The sequence below is a fragment of the Lagenorhynchus albirostris genome, chromosome 4 (assembly GCF_949774975.1).
Source record: "Lagenorhynchus albirostris chromosome 4, mLagAlb1.1, whole genome shotgun sequence".
NCBI lineage: Eukaryota > Metazoa > Chordata > Mammalia > Artiodactyla > Delphinidae > Lagenorhynchus > Lagenorhynchus albirostris.
The window spans coordinates 112,548,322-112,573,433 of record NC_083098.1 but is presented as its reverse complement, the minus strand read 5'-3'; the positions used below and the strand labels follow the sequence as shown (position 1 = coordinate 112,573,433).

Here is a 25,112-nt window from a genome sequence, read left to right as displayed (position 1 = left end):
TTACGTTTCAGCTCTGCTGGCCAGGGGGCATACCCAGTACAGTTGTCACTCCTGCAGTCTGAGGGCACCGTGGTCTCGTTGTGAGCCCCATCACCCCCAGTGATCTGGTTTCCCTGGGTACTTCGTGCAGAGGCTGGGCCCGGGCCTGTGGAGGCAACCCTCCTGGAGGGCCTCAGTGACTGGATCTGGAGGAAGTCAGATTTCTGGGCCAAGACTTGGGTTGAGGAGGGCGGGGCACCTAGAAGGAGGCTCCACTGAGCTCCTGCATCTGGACCTCTCTGCATCTGGACTACCCCAATAGCATCATCCCCCACCCCAGCCCCGCATCCCATCTAGGACAGTGGCATGGGGTCCTGCACTGCCAGCGCCCTGGAGGGGCGTGAGAAACATAAACCCAAGCCAGACCCCGTGGTGCCTGGGGAATGGAGTCACTTCAGCAAAGAGGCTCGGCCGTGGGGACGAGCATGAGACAGGCGACACACTCAGCACCTGTCAGGTGGTCGATCAAGGTCTTATTGTCACCATGAGTCCCAGAACGGATCCTGGCAGAGCGGTTGTCAGGGACAACAGGCACATCCACGTCCAGAGCCCCTGCAGCTTGCAGGCCCTGTGCAGGGTGCCTTATAAGGCACAGCTCCTTGGTGCTGGCATTGACCCCACCAGGTGTTGACATTCCCGTTTTACAGAGCAGAAAACTGAGGCTCAAGGAGGAAACGCCTTGCTCAGAATCCCGCAGCTGCTAAGTGGAGATAATACACGTCAGGGTGCATTTGGGCATTCAGACTTGAAGTGTTAGACCCGGGCTAGTCCAGCTCCCTTGCAGCAAGTGGGGAAACAGAAATGAAAGGATGGGCTCCAGGCCCCGCAGGGTTTTGGAAGCAGAGCTGAGGCTAGAATCAACCTTGCCCACCATCCATGGGTAAAGTTTCCACCTGCACCCGAGGAGGCCCGCCCTGCCTCTCTTAGGACCTGCCATCGCCTGCTTCTCTTGCTTTGGTGAAAAAGTCAGGGCCTCGGATCCTGGGACCTGGATATAGTTCAGGGGCCACCACCAATGTGCTGTGCAGCCTCCTGGGAAAAATCCACATGTTTTCCTGCCGATAAAATGAAGGGGCTGAGCTTGGTGAGTTACACAGCCAGCAAGGCATGCGTGTTAGGGCCGTCAGATAAAATTTGAGTGTCCAGTTAAAATTTTCTGAACGATTTTTCAGTATGTCCTCAATAATACTTCGTGGGACATACTTATACTAAAAGTCATTGTTTATCTGAATCCAAATTTAACTAGTGTCCTGTATTTTTATTTGCTAAATCTGGCAGTCTTCTTCGTGGTCTAATTTGGATAATCTGGGTGTTCTTATTCAGCAAGATTCAGGGAGTGTGACTTTGAGCTGTAGGTAAATGTGGGACAGGGTAACTAGGGAGGGAGGGACTGAGTTGTTTGGAAAGAGGCAGATGACCTTCCTCCTGCAAAGCAGCTACCAGTCCTGTAGGCCAATGCGGTTAAAGCAAAGAGCTGAACTTCCATAGGATACAGTTGTGATGGAAACCAAATCTGGCCCCCTTGCCAACAGCATCTCATCTCGGGCCAATTACTGGGCTCCTGTCTTTCCATAAGTAGGTAAGTGGCTCAAGCAGAGCTGCCTTGCGAGGGCACTGGGTGCATTAAGTGAAATGTGTACAAAGCACCAGGTACAGAGCAGGCTTTCAACAGCACTAGAGCAGCAGCTATCACCCCGGCTGAATGCTGCCATAAACAGGCTCGGAGACACTCCATCATCATCTGCTGAGCAGAGAGTCGCTGGGCTCCTCCACAAGGACGCTGGCCAGACTGCACACAGACCTCCACAGGATCACAGCAAGCTGGCTTCCTCCTCTAGAAATGGTGTCCACTGGGGCTTGCCCTCTGCCCTCCCATTTCTTCTCTAACTCCTTTTTCCTCACTAACCCAAACCAACTTTGCTCTGGGTGGTCCTGTTTTCACCTAAAATACATTTCCCAGCCTCCCTTGCAGCTGTCCTGGCCAAATGCCACCATCTTGGTCCCTGAGATACACGTGGAAGTTGCTTTCTGAAAACTCTTCTAGAAAGTGGGGCTTCCTGGAAGCTCTTTGTAAAAGGAGGCTGACCATCTGGAGCCTCCCTTTTGCCCTGCCCTTTGCCCCCAGCATGCCTGGAGTGCAGAAGCAACGCTGGAGGTTGGAGAGCTGCCCTGGGGGCAAGGGATATACGCACAAGAGCCAGCGCTGGAGGGAACTGAGTAGAAAGAGGTGTCTGGGCCCCTCTGGGAAGCTGCTGTCCCTGTCCCTGCTGCTCACTGCTGGACCTTTTGTTATGTGGTGAAGCCACTGTGATCGGGTCTTTGCTTCAGGCAGGCAGACCTAGTCCCTGATGTCTACACCCATGTGTGTACAGGACCCACCATGCCCCCTGCCCCCATTTTGTAGCTGTATATCAATTAATAGCCTATAAAGCCCTACAACAGCCCCATAACAGACACTGCTGGTGCCCTACCCACATCCCTTGTCCTTGCCACCCCAGGGGGCACACTGGCCAGCCTTCCAACTGCAGGGTCCATTTCCCTGCTCAAGGCTCTTCTGGCCTCCTGTGCCCCACATCCCTTGTCACCTGCACAGCAGGCTGGAAGGAAAAGGAATTGACCCTTCCTGGAAGCCATCCTCCAGCACTGATGGAAGGGAGTTGGTGGATAAATACCCCACCTTCCAGGCCACTGCGTGGGAAGCTCTCAGGTATGGGTCCTACCCTGGCTCCCAGAATTTCCCTGGGGGTTCAGCCACAGTTTCTTGCTGACAGAGTGCACCCTCTCATGTCTGTCCTCCCCTGCCTGTTTCAGTTCCCCACTCCCCTACTTGGATCACCTCCCAAACTACCTGCTTCGTGCAGGTCCTGATCTCAAGGTCAGCTTCCAGGGGACCTAAATGCATACAAGATGTTTGTGTTACTCCATCTTCATCCCATCCCTTGAGGCTGATGGGCAGCAGTACTGTCTTTATAATTCAGTAGAGGAAACCAAAGTGTCCAAGAGGCTGAGGAGAGGGGCTGCTCAAAGTGCGCCAGAGACTCAGGGCCGCCAGGCACAGTGTGCCCTGCGAGCAGGTACGCACTGCACTCACTCTCTGTGCTTGCAGAGGCAGACACACTCCACCAACATTTTCCCACATTAAAGCTGCTCAACTTTTAGTCCGTAGAGGGAACACTTACAGGGCAGACACTGCGAAGCCCCAGACAAAAGACAGATTGCGTCTGTTGTGCAAACACACATGCACAATTTATTTTTTCCTGGGTCAGTAGAGCCGTCCTGGCTGTCCCATCTGCAGGATCCCAGGATCTTCCACTCTTCCTCCACTGAGGGAAATACACCTTTGGAAGCTGACTCCTGTGTGTCCAGGATGCGTCCTGGGGTTCCGTCGGTGCGGGGGTGGGCACTGCTTTATGCTGCAGAGTTGGAAAGGGAGAGCAGACAGTTTACTGCCAGGAGAAAGCTATGGAGCCCAAGGGCTCCTTCAGATGAAGCATGATCCATGCTTGCTCTGCTCATCTCAGACATGCCTGCAGAGACAACTGTGCACTGGTCCCGGACAGAGAACTCGGACAGGGTCCTGGAGAAGGGGGTCTGAGAGGAGGGCACACCTGGTGCTCCACTGGACACAACTCAGGCTTAGGCAGGATGGCTGGGTCACATCATCCTCCCCAATTTATTCCCCAGTGTCACCGTCTGAGACTTGGAGCTCTCTGAGGTCATAAAATGTCTCCTGGAATTTCTGGCTTCCCAACACCGAGCCCAGGGCTCGGAGGATGTCTCTGGATGGAGTGAACCAAGTGAGTGGGCTGAGGGGAACCACAGGAAACAGAGGGTGGTGGGAGGAGAGAAGGAGCTGAACCCGCAAAACCACTTTCTGGACATTACCTGACACCAGATGCATTGATAAATTTGGAGCCAGTGATCAGTAAATGTTTTCTAAAAGCTGGGTTTCCTTTACATTATACTGTGCAGGCACCACATCCAATGCCTTCCATCATGCCTTCCCTGGGAAGGACACCCACGTGAGAACACGTGGACATCAACCAACCCCCAGAGCATCCTTCGTCTGCTCCCCAGAGCTGCTGCTGTCATGACTGCAGGAAATGGATCCAATTCACAAGAAAAGAAAAAGGCCACAGGGAGGGAGAGAGAGCTGGGGCCCATGGGCTTATCAGCACTGGAGAACACACCTCCTACCTTCTTCCCACATCCAGTAGGAACCTGAGCCTGTGTAATCCTCCTTTCTTAGGAGTGCTCAAGCCTGGCCCGTTGCGGAGCACAGGCTCCGGACGCGCAGGCTCAGCGGCCATGGCTCACGGGCCCAGCCGCTCCGCGGCATGTGGGATCTTCCCGGACCGGGGCACGAACCCGTGTCCCCTGCATTGGCAGGCGGACTCTCAACCACTGCACCACCAGGGAAGCCCCACTTACACTATGTAAGGATAAAAATTCACATGGAATCTGGCCAGGGCAAATGCTCTCAAGCGAGGACGGTGAGGAGAGGGCACGGGAGGGAAAGAGGCCAGGTCTCCAAATTTCCAAAGCAGCAGGACCTGCTCCATCCGCCTCACCGCCAGGGCCTCGGCCTTGAGGCGTCGCTACTAATAGAGCAGGGATGCTCCACCCTGTGCCCAGATGTGATGTGTTCTGGAGTCACTGCTTCACCGTGATGTGAGACCCCAAGTGTCCCACCCAGCGTGAATCAGCAGGGGACTGGGGCGCTGTCCCATTCGTAGCAAAAGGACAAGCTGTCAGTGAACAAATCTCGCCTGCACAGGGCTGGCGGCCAGCCAGTAATGCACCAGTGAGGCTACGCCAGGTCTGAAAGTACTGACATCTGCCAGACTGATTGGTAAACAGCCACTGCCCAGGAGCTGCCCGATCCAGCAGCCAAGGGGGTTAAGGCCTGGTCCAGCAGGAGCCCCAGGGACCCTGCTCTCAGCTCACGGCCAGCCATGTCTCAAGAAATTCCTGTTGTTAATGATTTTTGACACGACCCCATTCATAAACAGATAGAAGACGTCTGGAAGGAAGGAGATGCAGGAAGAGGCGAACAGTAAAAGCTTCTAGGGAGGGCAGGGAAGGGATCCCGCAGGGGAGTGGGGAGTGAAGGGGAATGGTCACGTTTTATGTTTCTCCAAAAGGTCACATTTAAATATTTTACAATGAAATGGTATTCATGATTTTTTTCTTCAAAGAGGAGTGTTTGCACCAGGCCTGCACAGGACGCAGCCACGTATGTGCTCTATGCCCTTCCTCACCTTGGTGCCGGGGTGCGGGGCTCCCTGCCTGCTGTGCCTCTGGCCCCTTCTTTGCCTCAGGAGTTTGGGACTGTCCTCTTGGGTCCTTCCTCTTTCAAGTCCTTCTAGAAGCCCACCTCCCATAGATAGAGAACTGCCTCCCAACTGAGTGCCCACAGCACCTTGTCCATGGAGGGAAGCTCTCCGCTGGGACACTGCACGCCGACAGTCTAGTGACTGAGGATCTGTCCACCTGATTAGAGCTTGAGGCCAGGGGCTTCTCCACCTCTTCATCCCCTGGCAGTGCCCAGCTCAGGGCCTGGCACCCAGTGGGTGCTGGATTTAGGATCACAGTATCATCGTTCATCTCCGTACATCCCCCAGCACCCAGCAGTAAACCTGGACGCACTGGCCATGTGGGAAGCATGCTGAGTAAAGATGTGGGGGACGCAGGCATGAATAAATGAATGGACAGGAACCTCTGGGCCTCGGTTTTATAGACCAGCGAGGACCTGGAGGGAGCATGCGTGTGGCCTGGGGAGAGGGGGAAAGGGACTGCCCCGGACGGCTGGCTCACTCGTGTCTATTACTCGCAGGCCGAAGTGGGACAGCATCAGGACCATGTTCAGGTTCTCAAACTCCTTCTCCAGGACGACCCCGTAGGTCTTCAGGCCGGCCAGCTCCACCTCCAGCCTCTGCCGCCGGTTCTAAAAGAACAGCAAAGGGTTCAGGCAGCTAGCTCCAAGACTTTCCAAGGGAATGAATGAAAGAATGAATGAATGAACAAATGAACAAGTGAGTAATAAGTATATAAATATGTATATAAGTAAATGAACAAATAATTAAAAGTAAATAAGTAAATAGGCCCCAAGTAGATAAATAATCAAATAAATAAACAATTAAACAAAGAGGGTCTTGCAGCTGCTCTCAGAATCCATGAACATAGTCAATCTCCCTTCCCCACACCTCCAGTAAGTAAAAGAGCTACCCCACTGACACAGCCTCCACTTGTCAAAAATCCTATTACTTCGTGCTGGACCCTTTATATCACTCAGTATCTCACCCTCCTGCTGAGGATGCGTCCCCACCTGGGAAGCGAGGTTCCGGGGTGTCAGTGGCCTGCCCCAGCCCCATGACCACGGACGGGAGCCCAGACCCACAGCTGGGCCTGATTTCTGAGCCAGCCCTTCTCATGCTGCCATCTACAGGGCCCTGGGGGCCAGGATGACATGGGGCAGCCCCAGGGCAAGGGCTGTGTGTGCAGTGGGTGGGCTCCCACCCTGGAGAAGGCTTGACTGTGTGTCCCGCCCTCGGCCCCTCCCAGCATCCCTGGCAGGCAGGCGTGGTGGTCCTCCTCTAAGATGTGGGCTGGGAGTTCAGTGAGATGCCTTGCTAAGGAGGTCCGGGACAGTAAGGGACACCCCTCCCCACCCCGGCACACACTCTCCCTGCCGCCCAGGCTGCTAAGCGAGGAGCCCTGGCAGGGCTGATTTCCAGGGACCTATGTCAGGGGGGTCATTGCACGATGGCTTCAGATAACTGGGGTATTTCCTTTTTTTTTTTTTAAACATTCACTGTTCTTCAAAATTCTGTAACAAAACTACACTCAAAGGAAACAGGAATTGCAGTGGAACTTTGTGGTGCACAGAAGTGTGGGATGAAGGATCTGCTGGAGGCACTGGAGGGGACAGCCCCAGAGGGCGATGCCATGACGCCCACTGGTACCCTGCCAGGTGGATCAGTTCATGTAATCGCTCACAACCACCCCATGGGGCGGACCTACTGTTCCCCCCAGTGGTGCATGGAGAGACTGATAACCGGGGAGGTGAAGAAATGAAGCGGGGAGCCCGAGGCACACAGCTGGGGGAAGAGCCTGGATTCCAACCCCGAGAGCCTGTGCTCGGGACCACAGCAGATGCCACGTCCTTTCTGGACCTCTTTAAGGCTTGTGCTTTTTAAGTAAGCACCAGACTCCTAGGAATCCCTCCCCAGGGAGCTCAAGGATGAGTGTAAACACTGACAAGAGTGTTCACAGTGTTATTATAATATAATGATTGGATGTAGCCAAAATGTCCACCAACTGGGAAACGGGAATCCATTATGGTTCATCCACATAATGACATATTTTGCAGTCATGAGAGGCAATTCTTACAAGGACATCGGAGGAGATGTGAAAAGGCTTACTTACTATGGAATGAAATGGCAACCGTAGGAATCAAACTGTGTGGGTTTTATTCCAATTTTTCCTTTGTCTCTGTCTCTCTTCCTACCTACCTACCTATCTCTACCTATTTAGATAAATACAGAGATACATAAATATATAGATAATATACAAATATATCTATGTAAACAGATTTAGATATTTGTGGAAAACAAGACTAGAAGATGCTACACAAATGTTAATGATGCTTCTCTAATGATTGGATTTCATTTTTCTGAAAAATTTCAAAATGTCTTCTGAAATTTCAAAATTTTCTTCCAGGAATATAACTTAATTTTGTATTCAGAATAAAATAACACATTTAAAAATTGAGACTTTTTGCACGGTTTCACCACATCTTCTCTTTGCTTTCATCAAAACAGGTGCCACCCATCAATGCATAAAAGTGCACACACTTGACAACTGAAAATTATTCCCAATCCACACCAGGCAACCCTCCTTGTGGTATGTGGTCCAGACCTCCTCTCATGGAACAGGATGTGAGCAAGGACGCTCGTCACACCCTAAGCTGTGGTCACGGAAGCTGGTGCAAACCGGGGCCCCCAACGGGGGGAGTGGGCCAGGGACGTGCAGTGGGTAGAGAAGTAACAGGCCAGATGCCACGGGGCAGCGTGGATGAACACGGAGCCTTGAGTGAAGCAAGCACGCAGCACAGGAAGGCTCACAGCACAATTTCTCTACGTCGGAAACACAAACACTCTGTATTTTACAAGAATGTATAACAAGTATGCTCTAGCAGGAATGGTGGGGAGGCGAGTGGCACCTTGGTTTGTGATGCGTTATTTCAATCGGGCCACATGGTCTTCTTCCCCTGCCTCCCGACCCCACCAGGTAGGGCCCTGAGCTGAGCAATGGGGCTACAGAGATGGGACTGGGCACTTCCCTCCCGAGAGCCTCACCTGAAACTCCAGCAGCTGCCTCTGCAGGGCCTCCTGCTCTACTTGAGCTCTTTCTAAAGTCTTCCTCAGCTCTCTGAGCTCAAATTCTTTGACTGGGAGGAAAGGGGAGAGAAGGCTGCCTTTATCTGTTCTTTCCATCAAAAATCTCCCCTTCTCTTTGAACCGCACCTCACACAGGCAACAGCTGGGACCCTGACATGTACAGGGCATCCTCAAAACCCTTTTTAATATTGCCTATTTCATTCTCTGATAATATAAAGGACACCTATCCATTGAGGGAAATAAGAAAGGAATAAAGAAAGGAATAAAGAAAAACAGCACCTTCCTCTTGCCTGCCAGAGGTAACCACTGTTAACATTTGCACAGATTCACATATGCATAATTTTATAAATATAGTTGAGATCGTAGGGAAGTTATGAAGAACATGGGTCTTGGAACCCATCCCATCTCAGCTCACTATCTATACAACCATGGGCAAGTTACTTAACCTCTCCGTGCTGCACTTTTCTCATCTTTAAAAGGAGGGGATACTATAACCGACCTCACAATTGAAAGGTAATTTGTATAAACTTCTTAGACCTGTGCCTGGCTTACCGGAAGCCCTCGGTTATTTCCCATCTGATTATTATCTTTACTTATTGTTATTCTCGTAGTTGCAACCTTTCCTTTTTTTTTTTTTGTTTTTTTATTCCACTTAATATTATAACCTATTATGTAGGTTGCTCTTACTAGGATTATAAAACCCTCGGCCACCAAAGTTACTAGGGAGTTGTAGAACTTGACTACTCACTTTTCAGAAGTTTAAAGATGAACTCTTGCAAGAAACGTAAGTCAAGTGAAGCAAAACTCGTCTCTGGAATCAGGCCTCTGAGTGGAAGTGGATCAGGGCACTCAGCTTCCTCCTCTGAGTCCCCTTTGTTCAAATTCTGACCTACCTCTCCCTCCAGAGGCTCCAGATGCTTCAAGCACTCAGCAGAATCTTTTTCAAATTCCCCTAAAAAGCGAAGAAATCCCGTGTCAAAGGTCAGCCCCTTGAGCATAAGATGAGTAGCTCCTCTGGGTCTGGCCCTCTGTCCAGATATGGGCAAGCCCGTCCCTTCCGAACCCCAGTCCCTGCGCCAGGTCCCCAGATGTACAAGAAGAATGTACTGGGACCAGTGCCAGATGGAGGGCAGCAAGGGAGGCTTCCTGGAAGAGGGGGTCCTTGACTGAGATGGGTATCTTTTTTCCAAACCACTTCATTGAGGTCTAAATCACATACCATACAATTTACCCATTAAAAATATATAATTAAATGGTTTTTAGTATACTCAGATATGTGCAGTCACCACCACAATCATTTTTAGAACATATTCATCACCTCCCCAAGAAAACCCTGGTTCCATTTAGCCATCACCCCCCGTCCCCCCCCCCCCCTCAGCCTCAGGCAACCACTAACCTGCTTTCTGTCTCTACAGATTTCCCTATTCTGGACATTTCATATACAGGAAATCGTACAATCTGTGGTCCTTTGTGACTGGGCTTTTAACTTACCATGTTTGTTTTCAAAGTTCATGACATTATAGTACATATCAGTGCCTCACTCCTCTTCAGGCTGAATAATATTCCACTGCACGAATGGACCGTATTTTATCTATTTATCAGTTGATGGATGTTTGGGTTGTTTCCACTTTGGGGCTACTATGAATAATGTTGTCATGTACATTCATAATATTGCGTGAACATATATATTTTGTTCTCTTGGGTACCTACCTAGGAGTGGAATTGCTGGGTCATATGGTAACTTTAAATTTTTGAGGAACTGCCAGACTGTTCAAAAGTGGCTGCCACATTTGATATTCCCACCAGCAGTGCATCAGGATGTGATTCCTCCATATCCTCCCAGCACTTGCTATTATTCACCTTTTTGATAGGGTTTTGAAGGATGAATAGGAGTGAGACCCAGTACACAGAGGTGGGAAGGCCATTCCTGTAGAAGGGCAGCTTGATGAAAAGAAATTACAGAGCAGGGAGCTACAGGGAACCATTAGCAGTTTGAGATTCCTGGAAAGTAAGTGGGGAGGTAGGGAGTTGCTTATCCGCTAGAGTCCCCAAGCTCATAATAATTACACAGTGGACACCCAGAGTGTGCCAGGCATCACAGGATTAACTCGTTTCCTTACGACAGCCCTGTGAGGTCAGTATTATTATCATTATTCCCAATTTTGCCCTTGAAAAAATGAAGGCAGTGGGCAGAGAGTTCAGCCAAGGTGATAAAGGCAGTAAGTGGCAGAGCAGGGATTCAAACTCAGGTCCTTAATGGTGACAGGGCGCTGCCCACCTAAGATGTCACCAAGGCGGGGATGACTGTTGTCGCCACAGAAAGGAGACATCAAGTATTAAACTACCAGAGCCTCCTAGGGAGGCAGAGGGCACCCTAGTGGCTGCCCAGGACCATTCCTGCCCACGGGGATGGGTTCTGTTGTGGTGATGAAAATGTTGTAAACTTAATTGCAGTGGTGGCTGCACGTCTGTGAATATACTGAAAACTACTCTCCGTGGGTGAGCTTTATGGTGTGCGAATTAGATCCCAATAACACTGTAAAAACAAAGAGCTCTGGGACCTTGCCCCATACCTGCTTCCCACCCTGGTTTTGCTGAGAGGGAGTGGAGAGCTGGGGAGGGGACCGCTCAGGTTCTTCTGGGGCGGTGACAGCAGAAGCAGGCGACTCCTGGGCTCACTCTCATCTCAAGGGGTTGGGGGGATCCCAGGCAACGAGAACCACATGAGATCCTGCTCCGAAAGGATGAGTGGCTAATGCCCCCTCCCATCAGGACCGAGACTCAGAGACCCAGAGACTCAGATACCGCAGCTGCTCAAAGCCCTGCTTTCCAACAATATCACAGCAATTAAGGCAGACGTGGAAACGCTCTTGAGAGCCTGACTGTTAACATAAACCTGGTAGGCGGTTTAGGGAGAAGACGAAGCAAGGTGTGCCCATGTCTGTTTCCCTTTAAATAACTGCAAAGGCCCTCAGAGAGTTACATGGAATCAGAGCCACACATATCTACAGCCTCATGGTCCCCTAGTACATGATTTTATAGATTTTGAAATGAGCCGTAATCCTCTCCAGCGGGTAATTTACACAGTTTAACTCTAGGCATGTGGAGTGCACACATTATACTCAATTTCAGGTAATGAGATTCACTTTTACTTTCATTGCCATTATTCACCTTCAACAAGACATTACTGAAGACACTTTACTTCCTTACAAACCCCAGACAAAGGTGAGCCTCCTGTACATTTGTGCGTTCCCTCATCACATGTTTATTGCAACCACACTATGGGCAAGAGATATGTCCTAAACCACATGGCTCCTCCCTTCCAGGAGAGCAGATGTGTGTGTGTGTGTGTGTGTGTGTGTGTGTGTGCGCGCGCGCGCTATGGGCAAGAGATATGTCCTAAACCACATGGCTCCTTCCTTCCAGGAGAGCAGACGTGTGTGTGTATGTGTGTGTGTGCACACACGCGCATGCACGCACAGTCATGACTGTGTGTGAGCGTGTCTTGTGTCTCTGCATGTATGTGCACACACACATGTTGCAGGGTGATGGTGACAGTAGCAGGGGATGATAATTACTAAGCAAAGGGTACATGTCACACCCTCAGGAGCCCCCCACCCCATGTCTGAAACCAGGAAAGACTTCCTGGAGGAGGTGACATCTCAGCTGAACCAGGCCTGCACACGGCTCTGATAACCATCTTCAGAAGAGCCCTGTGAGGCGGGCGATTTCAACCTTACTTTACAGATGAGGTAGTGGAAGCACAGAGAGGTTAAGTAACTGGCCCCAGCCCACTCAGCAAGCACGGTGCTGAGAAGGGGCTGCACTGACCAGAGGCTGGTTACCTGTGAGGTTCTGCAGGTGCTGCTTCCCCAGCAGGTGCTCCCGCTTGTTATGCAGGGAACTGAAGAACTGCCTGCAGGTCCGACAGTACAGGTCATCGTTCTCATCCCCCTGCGGACGGAGACGGTTTCTGGTGAGCAGGGAGGAGGCGGGATCCCGCCTTCTCTGAACATAAAATTAGCTTAAAACGGCAGATGGGCTTCAGCGGGGCCAGGCTGGGTCTTGCTAGTCCTTTTTTCACCTGTGAGATCGCTTGCCGGGTTGAGGCTTTTCTGAGCACAGCTGAGAATTTCAACTCATCCCAAGGCCTCTGTCACCGAGTGAGAGAGAAAGTGTTAGGAATGTGGCAAAGGGGGTACGACAGGGAGGTTTTGAGAATTGGTGGTGTTGTCTGAGTCCACAACCAATTCTGAGTTTTTCATATTTTCCAAGAGTTTGCTTTGAAAACATGAACAAAATGAACTCTGTGACTAAATGACAAAGATGTGTCCTTTCGTCAAAATACATATGTACTAACCTGTAGGTGCTCATATATCCATGGACTATTCTGGAAGATGCACTAGAAACTGGTCAGAGTGGATGCCTTGGGATGCAGGGATGGGGCGGGGGAGTGAGGGACTGGGGCTCTGGGCACAGAACCCACCTCTCATTGTAAACCTTTGTGCACTGTTTGCATTTATTTTTTTTTTTACCATGCACGTATGTTATTTTTAAAAGAAAAACAGTTAATTTAAAAAAACATAGAGCTGTATGTATTTGCTTACATTTAGTTCAGAGACGTAAAAACTCCCCAAGCTCTGACAAGAGATGGTTCCTGTCACAGACTTGAAGTGTCCCCTGCTGCCCCGAGAGCTGGTGGGGAACTGACCATGCTCAGGACACTCTGCCACTCACTCTGCTTCTCAGGGATCCTCTCCCGCATCAGAGGGGCACTCCTTCAGCCCAGAGATGTGCCCCCAACTGGAAGAGTGTCTGTAGGGCTTCTTCCGCACCCTCTGTGAGGCTTGCCTCTGCCTCTCACTAAATGAGCGGCAAGACCGGCTAAGAGAGGCCGGGAGCGAGGGGGCCCCAGGGAGCTCCACAGCGGGAAGACAAGGGCTGGCAGAGGGAGGGGGACTCGTCAGGAGGGAGCTTCACGGAGGAGAGAGAGGCCACTGCCGAGAAAGGGCCCCAAATGCTCATCGAGGCCGGTGCCAAGACATCAGAGCAAACATCCAAGCTTCACGTACACCTCAACAAAAAATTCCATCCTCTCACTTTTGCTTATAGAAATACGTCATTATTGTACGGGGCTTCCCTAGTGGCGCAGTGGTTGAGAGTCCGCCTGCCGATGCAGGGGACATGGGTTCGTGCCCCGGTCTAGGAAGATCCCACATGCCGCGGAGCGGCTGGGCCCGTGAGCCATGGCCGCTGAGCCTGTGCGTCCGGAGCCTGTGCTCCGCAACGGGAGAGGCCACAGCAGTGAGAGGCCCGCGTACCGCAAAAAAAAAAAAAAAAGAAATATGTCATTATTGTAAAATTAATCGCACATAGCCCAGGGTGGTGGGGCTGAGCCTTTCAGGTTTGGTGACCTTTTGAACAATTATGGGAGGGACCCAAAACTCATTCAGGTAATCCCTAGTACAAATCCTTTCACAACCTGAAGCCAAGACTAGGAACCACTGTCAAGAGAAAATGAATCACAAGGCACCCAAGAAAAAGTGTCCAAGAAAAACAATAGCCAGGAACCATTTATCCTATTTCTCCATTAAAGTGCGAGGTCTTCATCTATGAGAATCAGTGCATGTTTCCCTGCAAATTCAACTAGAGCAGCTGCACTTTCATTGGGTACCAGGCACTGAGCTACTGGCCCTTGGCCTCTTGGCTTCGTGCCCCTGCATTACCAGGCATTAACAGGGCAGCCCCATAAAGAGTGTGACACACGGTCCCACCTACGCTGGTGGACAGAGATATGAGACATGAAACAATAACAGTGACTAATATATTCAAGCCAGGCATGGACACTGCATGACTGACGGCTCTTACATCGTTCACAGTCATGTTCTGAGCTATATTTTGTTATGAGGAAGGCCAGCCTCAGACTTAAAGGTGTTTGACTAAGGTCACAGAATGGGTGAGGAAGAAAGGCAAGGATCTAAAAAAGCATGGTGCCTGCTGGCATCCCTCCATGGTGGGTGGGGGACATGGTGAGTAGGGAGATGGACGCCAGGTCATGGAAGGCAATGGGGAGCCAGCGCAGGCTCCAGGGAGAGGATGGCTGGCTTGGTGGGAGAGTAGCTGGCTGCGCAGAGCAGACCCCTTCAGGGGGAGGGGCTGCCGGCGGGAACTCCACTCATGTGGCTCCTTTCATAGCGGCTCCAGCCTGGGCCACAGAGGGCTGACCTTTCATGTGGACAATGGACTCAGGAAGTCCTTTGCCCTCTGTCTTAAATCATTTTCTAATGATAAAAGGTGGTGTACTTCAAACAATGTTTAAAGCTATTATAAATGCGTGTTGAAAGTAACAGAAAAGGGGGGGGTGTAAAGTGAAAAGTAAAAGGTACCCAGCTCCCACTTCTACTCACCGTACTACAAGAGCTTCTTGTGTAGCCTTCCAGAACGTTTCCATGTAAACACATCTGCCCCTTAAGAGTCCCTTTCAATTGTTCTTCATTTGTTAAATATATACATTTCATCATCAATTAACTTCAAAGGGAAAATACCTACAAATTACACCTTAGCTCAGACCACCTGACAAGCCTGGTCCCCACTGCCCTGTCTTCGTCCCCATCCGCATACTGTCTGCTCCAGGCGTCCTGAACTGCTCAGAGCTACACACACACACACACTGGGCTGCTTCCCATCCCCGGGCCTTTGCAATTCTTGTTTCCCCAGCCTAGAGCTCCCTCTGTGCTTCATTTCCACCTGGCCAGCATTTCCTCTAGGAATTTCCCATCTCTTCTTCACGAGCATCATCTCAGAATCACCTGCCCTGAGACTGACTCGCCCAGAGTCAGGGGCCGCTCTCACCGTGCACGTGTCTCCATCACAGCAGATCCTGGTGTGAAGTGTTGCACGCTTGCCAGTTTCCCCTGAACAGGAGCCGTGAGGCTGTGCTTCACCCACCTCTGCATCCTCAGCCTGGTCTCCCACCTCCCACTGAGCTGGGCTCAGTACATACTTGTCCAAGGAACACACAAAGAGAGGCCTCCACAAGGGACTGACGTGTGAGCCACACTCCAGCAATGCATGAAATCCTGTGCCCCGATGCTGTGGTTTCCTGCATCCTCAGCCTGGTCTCCCACCTCCCACTGAGCTGGGCTCAGTACATACTTGTCCAAGGAACACACAAAGAGAGGCCTCCACAAGGGACTGACGTGTGAGCCACACTCCAGCAATGCATGAAATCCTGTGCCCCGATGCTGTGGTTTCCTGGGGCTGCCATAACCAACTACCACGAACTGGATGGCTTAAAACAACAGAGGTTTATTCTCTCATAGTTCCGGAGGGGAGAAGTCTGAAATCAGCCTTACTAGACCAAAATTAAGGTGTGGGCAGGGCTTAGGTCCCTCTGGAGGTTCTGGGGAGAATCTGTTCTTGCCTCTTCCAGCCTCTTCTGGTGGCTGATGGCTTCCTTAGCTTGTGGCCGCATCACTCCAATCTCTGCCAGTGGTCACACGGCTTCCTCCTCTTCTGTGTCAAGTGTCCCTCTCCCCCCCCTTGTAGGGACACTTGTGACTGCATAATTCCCCTCCCTCAAGATCTTAACTTAGATCACAACTTCAAAGACCGACCGGTTTTTTGCCATATAAGGTAGCATTCACAGGCCCCAAGGATTAGGACCCAGATATCCTTTGGGAGGGACCATTTCTCAGCCGCCCACACCCAATGAGGGTGATTATTTTAAAACCACATCCCCCTGCCCCCGCAGCGAATACTTACGTCAATTGCTGAGAAGTCAAGGCCCTCGCTCTCAAACTCACATCCTAGTGTACCTGTTCCTGATGGAGGAAAAAACAGCATCATTTTACAAAGCATCTGTCTCAGAAAAGGCCTCAGCCTTATTGCAGAAGCATCAACTCAAGGGTCAGAAGCGCCTTCTGAGGCTGAAAAGATTTATCCTAAGAGGTCTCCATGCTTCCTGCTGGAGGATCAGTGCTTGACTTCAGCTGCTCAATTTCAGTAGAGGTCTGAAAATCCCTTATTATAAACCAAGAGGAAAAACCGGATACCTCTGACCTCAGTTTATAAACACCTGGCCAGGTACGGAATGAAGATGAGAGAGAAACAAGGAAAAACATAAACAATTCATTTTTTACTAGCATGGCAGAATCTAGTGGCATTTTTAAAAACTATTAGAATTATTATATTTTTATATAGTAAACTTTTAAATTTTACTGTGTTTTAAATAAGACAGAAATACATCTTATTTAAAAACCAAGCTCTCTTGGGGCGGCCTTTCTTTGTAACACGCCAGCTTGTCACGTGATGACAATCTACAAACAATCACAAAAATAAGGCAGCAGAACTCCAGCATGGCTGAAGGATTAAGCATGATGCGGTGTTCTCTGCGAAGTCTGACATAGCATTCTTTTTCTTTTTTTTTTGCGGTACGCGGGCCTCTCACTGTTGTGGCCTCTCCCGCTGCGGAGCACAGGCTCCGGATGCGCAGGCTCAGCGGCCATGGCTCACGGGCCCAGCTGCTCCACGGCATGTGGGATCTTCCGAGACCGGGGCACGAACCCGCGTCCCCTGCATCGGCAGGCGGACTCTCAATCACTGCGCCACCAGGGAAGCCCCTCTGCTTGTTTTTGTAATTAAGTTTTATTGGCATGCAGCCTCACCCATTCATTAACATATTGTCTATGGCTGCTTTCCTGCTACAACCACAGAGTTGAGTGGTTGCGACATAGACTACAGGGTCCACAGAGAGTACAGTATCATCTAGTCCTTTACAGAAGTTTTTAGATACTCTCTCTGGATGAAGCTGTGGCGGAGGGGGGAGGCTCACGCCCCAGTGCAGAGGGTATGAAGCGCGAATTCTTACTGAACTCGCTGTGTGCCAGGCACTGAGCACCAAGCTCCTATGGTTTAACTCGTTTCATCAGCACCAGGCCCTGTGCAGGAGATCCTATTACAGCCCGACTTCCTATATGAGGAAACGGAGGCACTAAATGCTTCAGTGATTTGTGCAAGGTGGCAGAGCCAGGATTTGGACCCAGGCATTTGGACCGCTGAGCCCACACCTGACCACTATGGAGGCAGCGCTCAGCCAGGCCCAGGCGGGAGTGAGAAGCGGCAAAGTGGAGAGCTGATGGGCTCTGCCGGGATGCCGGTCAGCCCCCAGCATGGGGAGGGCAGGAAGAACCCTCAGGATGGACAGTGACGGACCCCGCACCACTGGTGAGGACACCCCACGCTGCCCTGAGGCCATGTGCCCCTTGGAGGGGAATGTGCCACGGGTGGGGTGGCAGCCCTGAGTCTGAATGTAAACTGGGCCTCTGGTGGGCACTGCAGTTGATACAGCTTCCAGTGAGGATGGTAAAGACGGTGAACGAGAAGCGACCTCCACGGTGAAGGCAGGGTCAGCAGACAATAAATGGAGTTCGTGTCTCTACCTTAGGCCTGCACCACCAAAGGCACACTCTGAGACAAGGATTTTGCTGCAAGCGGGGGTTTTTTTGGACAGTGATCTCGGGAAATGCTGGTAGAGGAGTGAGGAAGTGGGTCGGGAAGGGGAGAAAGCCAGTATGGGGGGCCTTGCTGAGCAGAGGCCACTACAGTCAATAGGGCGCAGTCCCACCAGGAGCCTCGAGGGGGCGCATGGGACACATCTCAGCATGGCGGGTTGCGGGAGTTGGGGTGTTTACCTGCCATTCTTGCCATTCTTGTGCCCACTGGTTTAGGGATGCTCAGTGTGTTGATTCCTGATACATCAGGCCTGACTCCAGTTGGGCAATGCCGGGGCCTGCAGTAGGATGCTGTTGGCACGTGGGGACGTGCCACGTAGGTGCTATGGGGAAGTGGACCCCCAGCGTAATCAGAGTGTGGTCCCTGCGCCAGCAGCCTCGGCAGCGCCAGGGGTGTGTTGGAAATGCAGACCCCAGACCTGCTGGGTCAGAACCTGCATTTTAACAAGACTCCCGGTGATCCAGGGTACTTTTGAGTTTGAGAAGCAGTGAGTTCCATAACTGCGGGTTCCTTTCCTCTTTCTAAGGACTAAAATGTAATCACTGGCCCAGGACTACCTGACCGTTCTCTGACGTTCCTGAGAAGGAGGGAATGAGATGCCTCCTCTTTAATCAGGTACAAGATGTGTCTCAACCCGGCCAGAAGAGCCGCAAAGGGAGACCGTGATGCCAGCGGCTTTGTTCGGGGCGTGGCTCTTCCCCCTCCCCCAGCTTTGTGGAGGTATAATTGACGCGTTTAAAAATGTATATACTTAAAGTGTTCAAAGAGGATCTACTCAGTGAATTCAATACACAATAGCGAAAGGATAGTCTCTTCAATAAATGATGTTGGGAAAACTGGATAACCACATGCAAAAGAATGAAGTTGAACACTTATTTTACACCATACACAAAAACGAACTTGAAATGGATTAAAGACTTAAATGTAAGACCTGAAACTGAACAAACTCCTAGAAGAAAATGTAAGGAAAAAGCTCCTAGACGCCAGTTTTGGCAACAGTGCTTTGGATATGACACCAAAAGCATAGCAACAAAAGCAAAAATAAACAAGTGGGACTACACCAAACTAAAAAGCTTCTGCGCAGCAGTCAGCAAAATGCAAAGGCAACCTACAAAACGGGAGGAGATACCTGCAAACAGTGTATCTGACAAGGGGTTAATATCCATAATATATAAGGATGTGAATGCTGACCAAGGCTGAGACTAACAGAGGATTTTTCAAATGTGCCTTCTGCTGTAAAACATCCCATAGCCTCAGGCCTGCGAGGCAGAAGCTGCAGCCCACCCCAGCCAGGCCCCACTCACCGCACAGCGCCTGCACTTTGTGCGCTGCCCGCCTGCGCAGGAAGGCTCGGTAGGCCTTGGAGCTCTGGTAGGCCTGCAGCTCTCGGATGTAGCGCTGCTTGTCTTCAACTGCCTCATACACATACCTCTGGAAGAAGGAGCACAGAGATTCTGAGACTCTCCTAATCTGGGGGAGGGGGGGCGGCTGGAGGTGTCCTCTTGTCCAGCTTGCCTCACTCTTTCTAGGATGGTCCCAAGAAGCTATTGCTCATCTTCTACTTGCACACCTGCTGGGATGGGAACCTCACTACCTAACAGCAAGTTCATTCCTTACTTGAATAATGCAGACCCCAGAACGTTTCCCTTCCAATCAGCTGGAATCTGCCTCCCTGTGGCTTTTACCATTCTGCTAGGTGTGGTCTGATGACTGTAGAGGAGGATAGCACTCAGCTCCCCTCCCCGCCTTGAGGGACCTTACACTTCTATTCAATTATCACACAAGCAAACATCAGTGCTTAACTCTGTGCAGGGTCCTGGGTGGAGCACTAGTGATAGAGACGAATCAGACCCAGCCCCAAGCTATCCCATCTGCTACTGTTTTCCCTCCATCAGTTAACACCTGTCTCAACCTTCCTCCCCTGGCCAAATCTTACTAATCCTTCCTGATCTATCACAGAACATTTACCTCCTTGAGCATCTTTCTCTGATGCCCCCAGGTTGACTCGGGGCACTCCCACACTGGTGTAGGTGCCTCCTGGAGACCCCCTGCCCCTGGCACAGACCTCTGTCCCAGGCACCCCTCACCATGGAATGTATGCGTCCACTTCGGAGGTCCCGACAGCCTAGACTGTGAGTTCCTTGAAGGCAGGGACTTGGATTCATCTGCAGCCACTGGGGCTGGCACCAGCTGGTGTAACCCAGGGACAACTAGTGTGTGTGTGTGTGTGTGTGTGTGTGTGTGTGTGTGGGGGTTATCTAAGGGTAAATTGGGAGCCAGAACCAGAGATGCTTGGTGGAGCCCCGCCTCTCTCCTCCCCGCAAGACCTAGCTCCAGCAGACAGCCAGGGCCCCAGTCTGCTCTTAGCCAGAGTCGGGGGGCCTGCCCAGACTGGGACAGCCAGGGCTCTTGCAGTTGTCTGACTGGCTACTGGATCTACTTCCTGAGTGGTTGCAAACCTGAGTAGCAAGGAGAGGAATGTTACTAGTTGATACCACGCCCCCAAAGTAGGATTTCTCTGAAACACGGGGTTGGCCAAGAAGTGCGTTCGTGTTCTTCCGTAAGATGATATGGAAAAACCGAAATGAAGTTTTTGGCCAACCCAATAGTTAATTTGAAGCGAGGGTTTTCTACAGCCAAAAAGTTGCAAGTGCAGGGGTTTAAAGAAGCTCATCTCAGAGTCTTTGCGTTTAACCCAAAGAAAGGACACTCCGGAGGCAGCAGGCAGTTCTGGGGAAAGTATGGGCTCTGGGGTCAGACATACTTAGAAGGAGTTTGGGAGGGCTTTCGTAGGAAGCGATGCTGAAGCAGGCGTGTCTGGATCAGTGTGACTGGCATGTGGGGTGGGGTGGTGGCAGAAGTTGACATTGGACATGAATGCCATGATGAAGGCACGACTGTATCCCCTACGTTAGTGTTTCTTCCCCTGTGACCCCAGAACATACTTCCCTAGGAGGCTAACAGGTGCTCTGTGCATAAGGGGTGCCATGGTGGAATTAGTTTGAGAAAGCCTCACAGGAGAGAGGACAGAGTCTCACACCCCTAGAGTGCTCTGCTCCGTCTCTCCTTCCACATCTCATTCCAGGAGAGCACGGACCTCGCCTGAAATGTTTTTAAGTGAGTAAAATTATATTAAAATGCTCCAAAAAAAATTCCTGCAGGGGGAAAAAAAGATCTGTTTCACCTGATTTACTCCAGAATTTCCTAAACTTATTGGACCATTTAGCCACGTTTCATGGATTCGCCCTTCCTCCTGACACAGTTTGGGAGATGGTGGACGCCAAAGCCACAGAGACCAGTCATTGCTTTGAAGGGGTGGGGCGAGAGGCACCTCCCACCCGCCTTCTGGCAAGTTCCCTCTGGCTCCAGTGTGAAGAGACGGACCAGGAGGGAACAGCCCCTAATCAAGGCTGCAGACAGCTAGGCCCACTCCTCTGCGCATTCCACGCAGAAAAGGACTTACTTGCTTTTTCTCTTGGGGCAGCTGAGCCCACTGAGCGGCCAGCATCTTCGTGATTTCCGTGAAAGGCAGATCTGGGTGCCTGGCCCTCAGGGGGCTCCTCTGCTCATTTAGGAATATCACGTACCTGCACCAGGAACGGAACAAACACAACAGCTCTGAGCTACCGGCTGGAGCGGAGGCCGCGGGGTCTGCTGCAGCTACTTCCACTTTCAGGTTTTCATAAAAATAAACAGTCATGGGTTTGCCCATATTTTTCAATCTAACCAGTGAAATGGAGGTTAATCAAAAAGGGGAAAATATTTGAATGGCTGGCTTATCCAGAGACTGATGGAAGACCTAAGGGGGACCCCACCCCCGATGGGAGGGGCATGAAGACTGAGTGGGCAACTCGCTCAACCCACCTGAGCCTCAGTTTTCCCCTCTGTGTAATGGATATAACACCACCTGCTCATGAGGTTGTTGTGCGGCCCAAATGCTCCAGGTACAGGCCAGCCTCCTGACCAGGGATTTGGGTCGAGGGAGAGGGAGAGAGGCTGTGGGCATTGGGGTGAGACAAACCCGTCTTTGGAACAAAAGCCACGTCCCCAGGAATCACAGGAAAACTGAGAAAAGACCTTCACCCTTAGAAATGTGTGGACCCTGAGGATAAAAGAGAAAAGCGCACAAGCTTCCAGAGGAGCAAAGTGACCCTCAGAGCAGTGACTGGCCTGGGGCCTCTCTTCTGCAGCCTCTGATGGCAGGGGACAAGGGACGGACGGTCTCAGTGCACTTGGTGGGGGAGGGGGCATTTTGAGCCTTGATGAAGGTTAACTAGCTCCCCTGAGGCCGTGGAGCGAGCCTGAAAGGGAAACCAGACCTGCTGGCCTCACAGCCACCCCCTTTCCCGTCTGTGAGCCAAGCCCAGCTCTCCTTTGAGCATCAGAACCTTATTCTAGCTTAAAGAACTAAGCAACCCTCCCTCACTCCCTGGCGTGTGAGGCCCCGTAACGATCAAGGGCCCTGAAAAACAGACAAAGGCTGAGACGGGATAAGAGGCCGTCCAGGCCTGGCACACAGCAGAGGCCACAGGGTGAGCCCAAAATGTTACCTTAACATCAGTCAGGTAGTCTCCCCATCTTACCCTGTCCTAGGAGCGCGGGGAACAGGAGGGTCCCTTGGGGGTTTCCTTTTCTTGCCTTTAGGCCAGCCCCCTTTCCTTTTCTGAAAGAGTAATACACAGAGGAAAACCTCAGGATTGTCAACAATGATTTACCACATTCGAATCACAGCCTACAATACGGCAACATACTAAAGTGTCCTCGTCACACTTTACCCACGCGGCTTCCGACCTCCCGGCAGCTCTGCAGCGTAGCAATAATCGTGCCCTGAAGATGAAAGAACCGAGGCTTGGAGGACATCATCACTGCCCTGGTGTCCCTAGAAGGCGGGGGAGCTGGGGACATGCCCTCCCATGGTGTCACGACTGCATGCGCACATCGGGCGTAATCAAGGAGGCAATGTGAGGTTTCTGTAACTCACTTCACAGTGGGTGGGGCCCGGCCTCAGCACTGGGGACAGGGCGTAAACATCTGAGCTTGCCTGGTGCTCAGCCCGGGCTCCCATCTCAGCTCTGCCACTTACCCATTATGTGGCCTCAGGTAAATTAGTAACATCCCCATCCCTCCGTTTCCCCACTTGTAAAATGGGGATCACAAAAGTCTGAACCTTGTGGGTTGCAGGGAGGATTAAATGTGGAAATATTCATGTATTTCTTAGAACAGAGCCAGGCACCCAGTAAGTGCTCACTAAATGCAGGCTGCCACAATCGAATGCAGACCCTCCTGTGGCAGCCAGCTCTCGGGAGGAAGACCCAAGCTGCCCCTCCCTCTTCTGTTCACTGCGTTTCTTGGGTCATTACAGTGCCTGTGCCCTTGCTGCCACTGAGGCCCTGTGCCATGTTCGGAGGATAGAGGGCTGAGTAAGACGCAGACCTGGCCCTCAAGCAGCCCAGTCTGATGCAGGAGGTCTGATGCATGGAAATAATGGCAACAATTCATTACAGGGATAACAGTTACAGAATGACAGCCTGGACACCCTTCCATTCACGTCTCAGTTTCAAATTTTCCTAAACCAAACACACACACACACACACACACACACACGCCACTAATGGTGGAGAGTAATCAAAACGTGGCCTTAAAAACCTCTGTTTCAACTGTTTCAGCTTTCCAGTTTCCAAAATTCCCTCCCAGACATGCCCATTTTGGCCTTTCCAGGGCCAGGAGACACGCAGTTGGTCAGTGGCCCAGCAGGCTGGCTGGGTGAGGATCTGGCGCTGCTGCAGCCAGGCCACATGTGCTGGGGACCAAAGGACATAGGAGGTCAGGGCAGCACCTGGCATGGGGACTTGAGGAACAGGAGGGTAGAGCTCGGGCCAGGCAGAGGCAAAGAGCCAGGCTAGTAGCCACGTGTGTTAGAGAGAGACTGCTGCAGAACACCTAGCAAGGTGCTGGGCCTGCTGTAGGTGCATGACACAGGATATGACACTCTCCCTTGTTCACTTCCTTGCTGATCCCTGGAGTCTGAAAGTGAAGGACAAGCCTTTCAGGACCCTGGACAGCTCCCGGGTCCCGCAGTCCGCTCTGATTCCATGCAAGAAAAACTCAAACCGTTTCTACAGTCCGGTTCACTGGGAGCTTTCCAACACACATGTTCCTGAATTTGAGTCTCACATTCCCCACCAGAAGCAAATATTTCAATCACCCCGTGCCACAGGAAGACACTCAGAAAGATGAATGACTTGGCGGCTTCTGTTAGAGCCGTGCCTTCTGAGGGAGACCCCACAGCTGCCTGGAGTCACGTGGGATGTGGATGGGCTCGCCCAGCCGTGCATCACAGCTGCCACCTCCTGTCTGCCTGCTCAGTTCCTCTGCCGCAGCACACAGGGGAAGTTGTTTGTTTGTTTATAATTGGAGGAACCACGTTCATTTATTGATATTTATTGTACTTCTCTATATTCTAGTTTCATAAGTCAAAACTAACACTAAAAACGCTCATCATTTTACTGCCATCTTTGGTCCTTTGTTTCAGTTTCTTCAGTAAAAGAAAATCCTTCCTGAGTGTTTTCTTCGTTTGCCTGGAAACCATAGTTACGGAGACAAAGGCACTTGGGAAGGCTGCAGGGACACTTTTCTCTGAAGCTTTTTGTTCTCGCTGAATTTCTCACACAAGATTTATACCAAATTGACTCTGCCCTAAATAGAGCCACGTACACAGTGAGCTGATCATTAGCACAAGGTGTTACTACATGGAGAGCATTTCCCACACACTGGAGTACATTAGTTTCAAAGGAAAAGCAGAAGTAGAACATGATTGAGCAAGGAAAGACTGATTACCAAAAAAGCGTAGTCAGCAGGAGAGCAGGAAATCCGTGGATTGGCAAAATTCAAGGGGAAAAGATCCATTTCAATTGGATTCTTGACCAGCACAGAACTCTCATGTTCAGACTGTAACAGACGCTGAATTTTGGATATCTGGTTTTATACACAGAATTTTCTTTTACAAAGAATATGTCCATTGGGAGTCAGCAGGGTGTAGCAGAAGGTGTGAGGGGCTTGAGTGACAGATATGTGCTCACTCCCTGGCTCTGACACACTGTAAGCCTGAGCCCCCATTACCTCTGCAGCTCCCAACTGTGACACAACAGAAGGCAGCAC

The 25,112-nt window shown here is 51.1% G+C and overlaps 1 protein-coding gene across 1 annotated transcript; it reads right to left on the bottom strand.

The window, feature by feature from the left end:
- Positions 1–3,259: 3,259 nt before the first annotated feature.
- On the bottom strand, positions 3,260–22,613 carry LOC132519436 (uncharacterized). Its single transcript, XM_060147365.1, has 10 exons — positions 22,538–22,613; positions 21,418–21,541; positions 19,259–19,385; positions 16,206–16,264; positions 12,526–12,594; positions 12,287–12,395; positions 9,190–9,393; positions 8,400–8,491; positions 5,857–5,986; positions 3,260–3,452 (listed from the first exon to the last, which is right to left on the bottom strand). The coding sequence occupies exons 2-10, from the start codon at positions 21,460–21,462 to the stop codon at positions 3,448–3,450; spliced, it is 840 nt and encodes a 279-aa protein (XP_060003348.1). The 5' UTR covers positions 21,463–21,541; positions 22,538–22,613; the 3' UTR covers positions 3,260–3,447.
- Between the last annotated feature and the right edge of the window lie 2,499 nt (positions 22,614–25,112).

Coding starts and splice junctions, on each gene's coding strand:
- LOC132519436 (XM_060147365.1), bottom strand. CDS start 21,462: ATGCTGGCCGCTCAGTGGGCTCAGCTGCCCCAAGAGAAAAAGCAA. Junction 19,386..21,417: donor TGCCCCAAGAGAAAAAGCAA/GTAAGTCCTTTT, acceptor TCCTTCTTCCAG/AGGTATGTGTATGAGGCAGT. Junction 5,987..8,399: donor GGCAGCTGCTGGAGTTTCAG/GTGAGGCTCTCG, acceptor CTGTTCTTTTAG/AACCGGCGGCAGAGGCTGGA.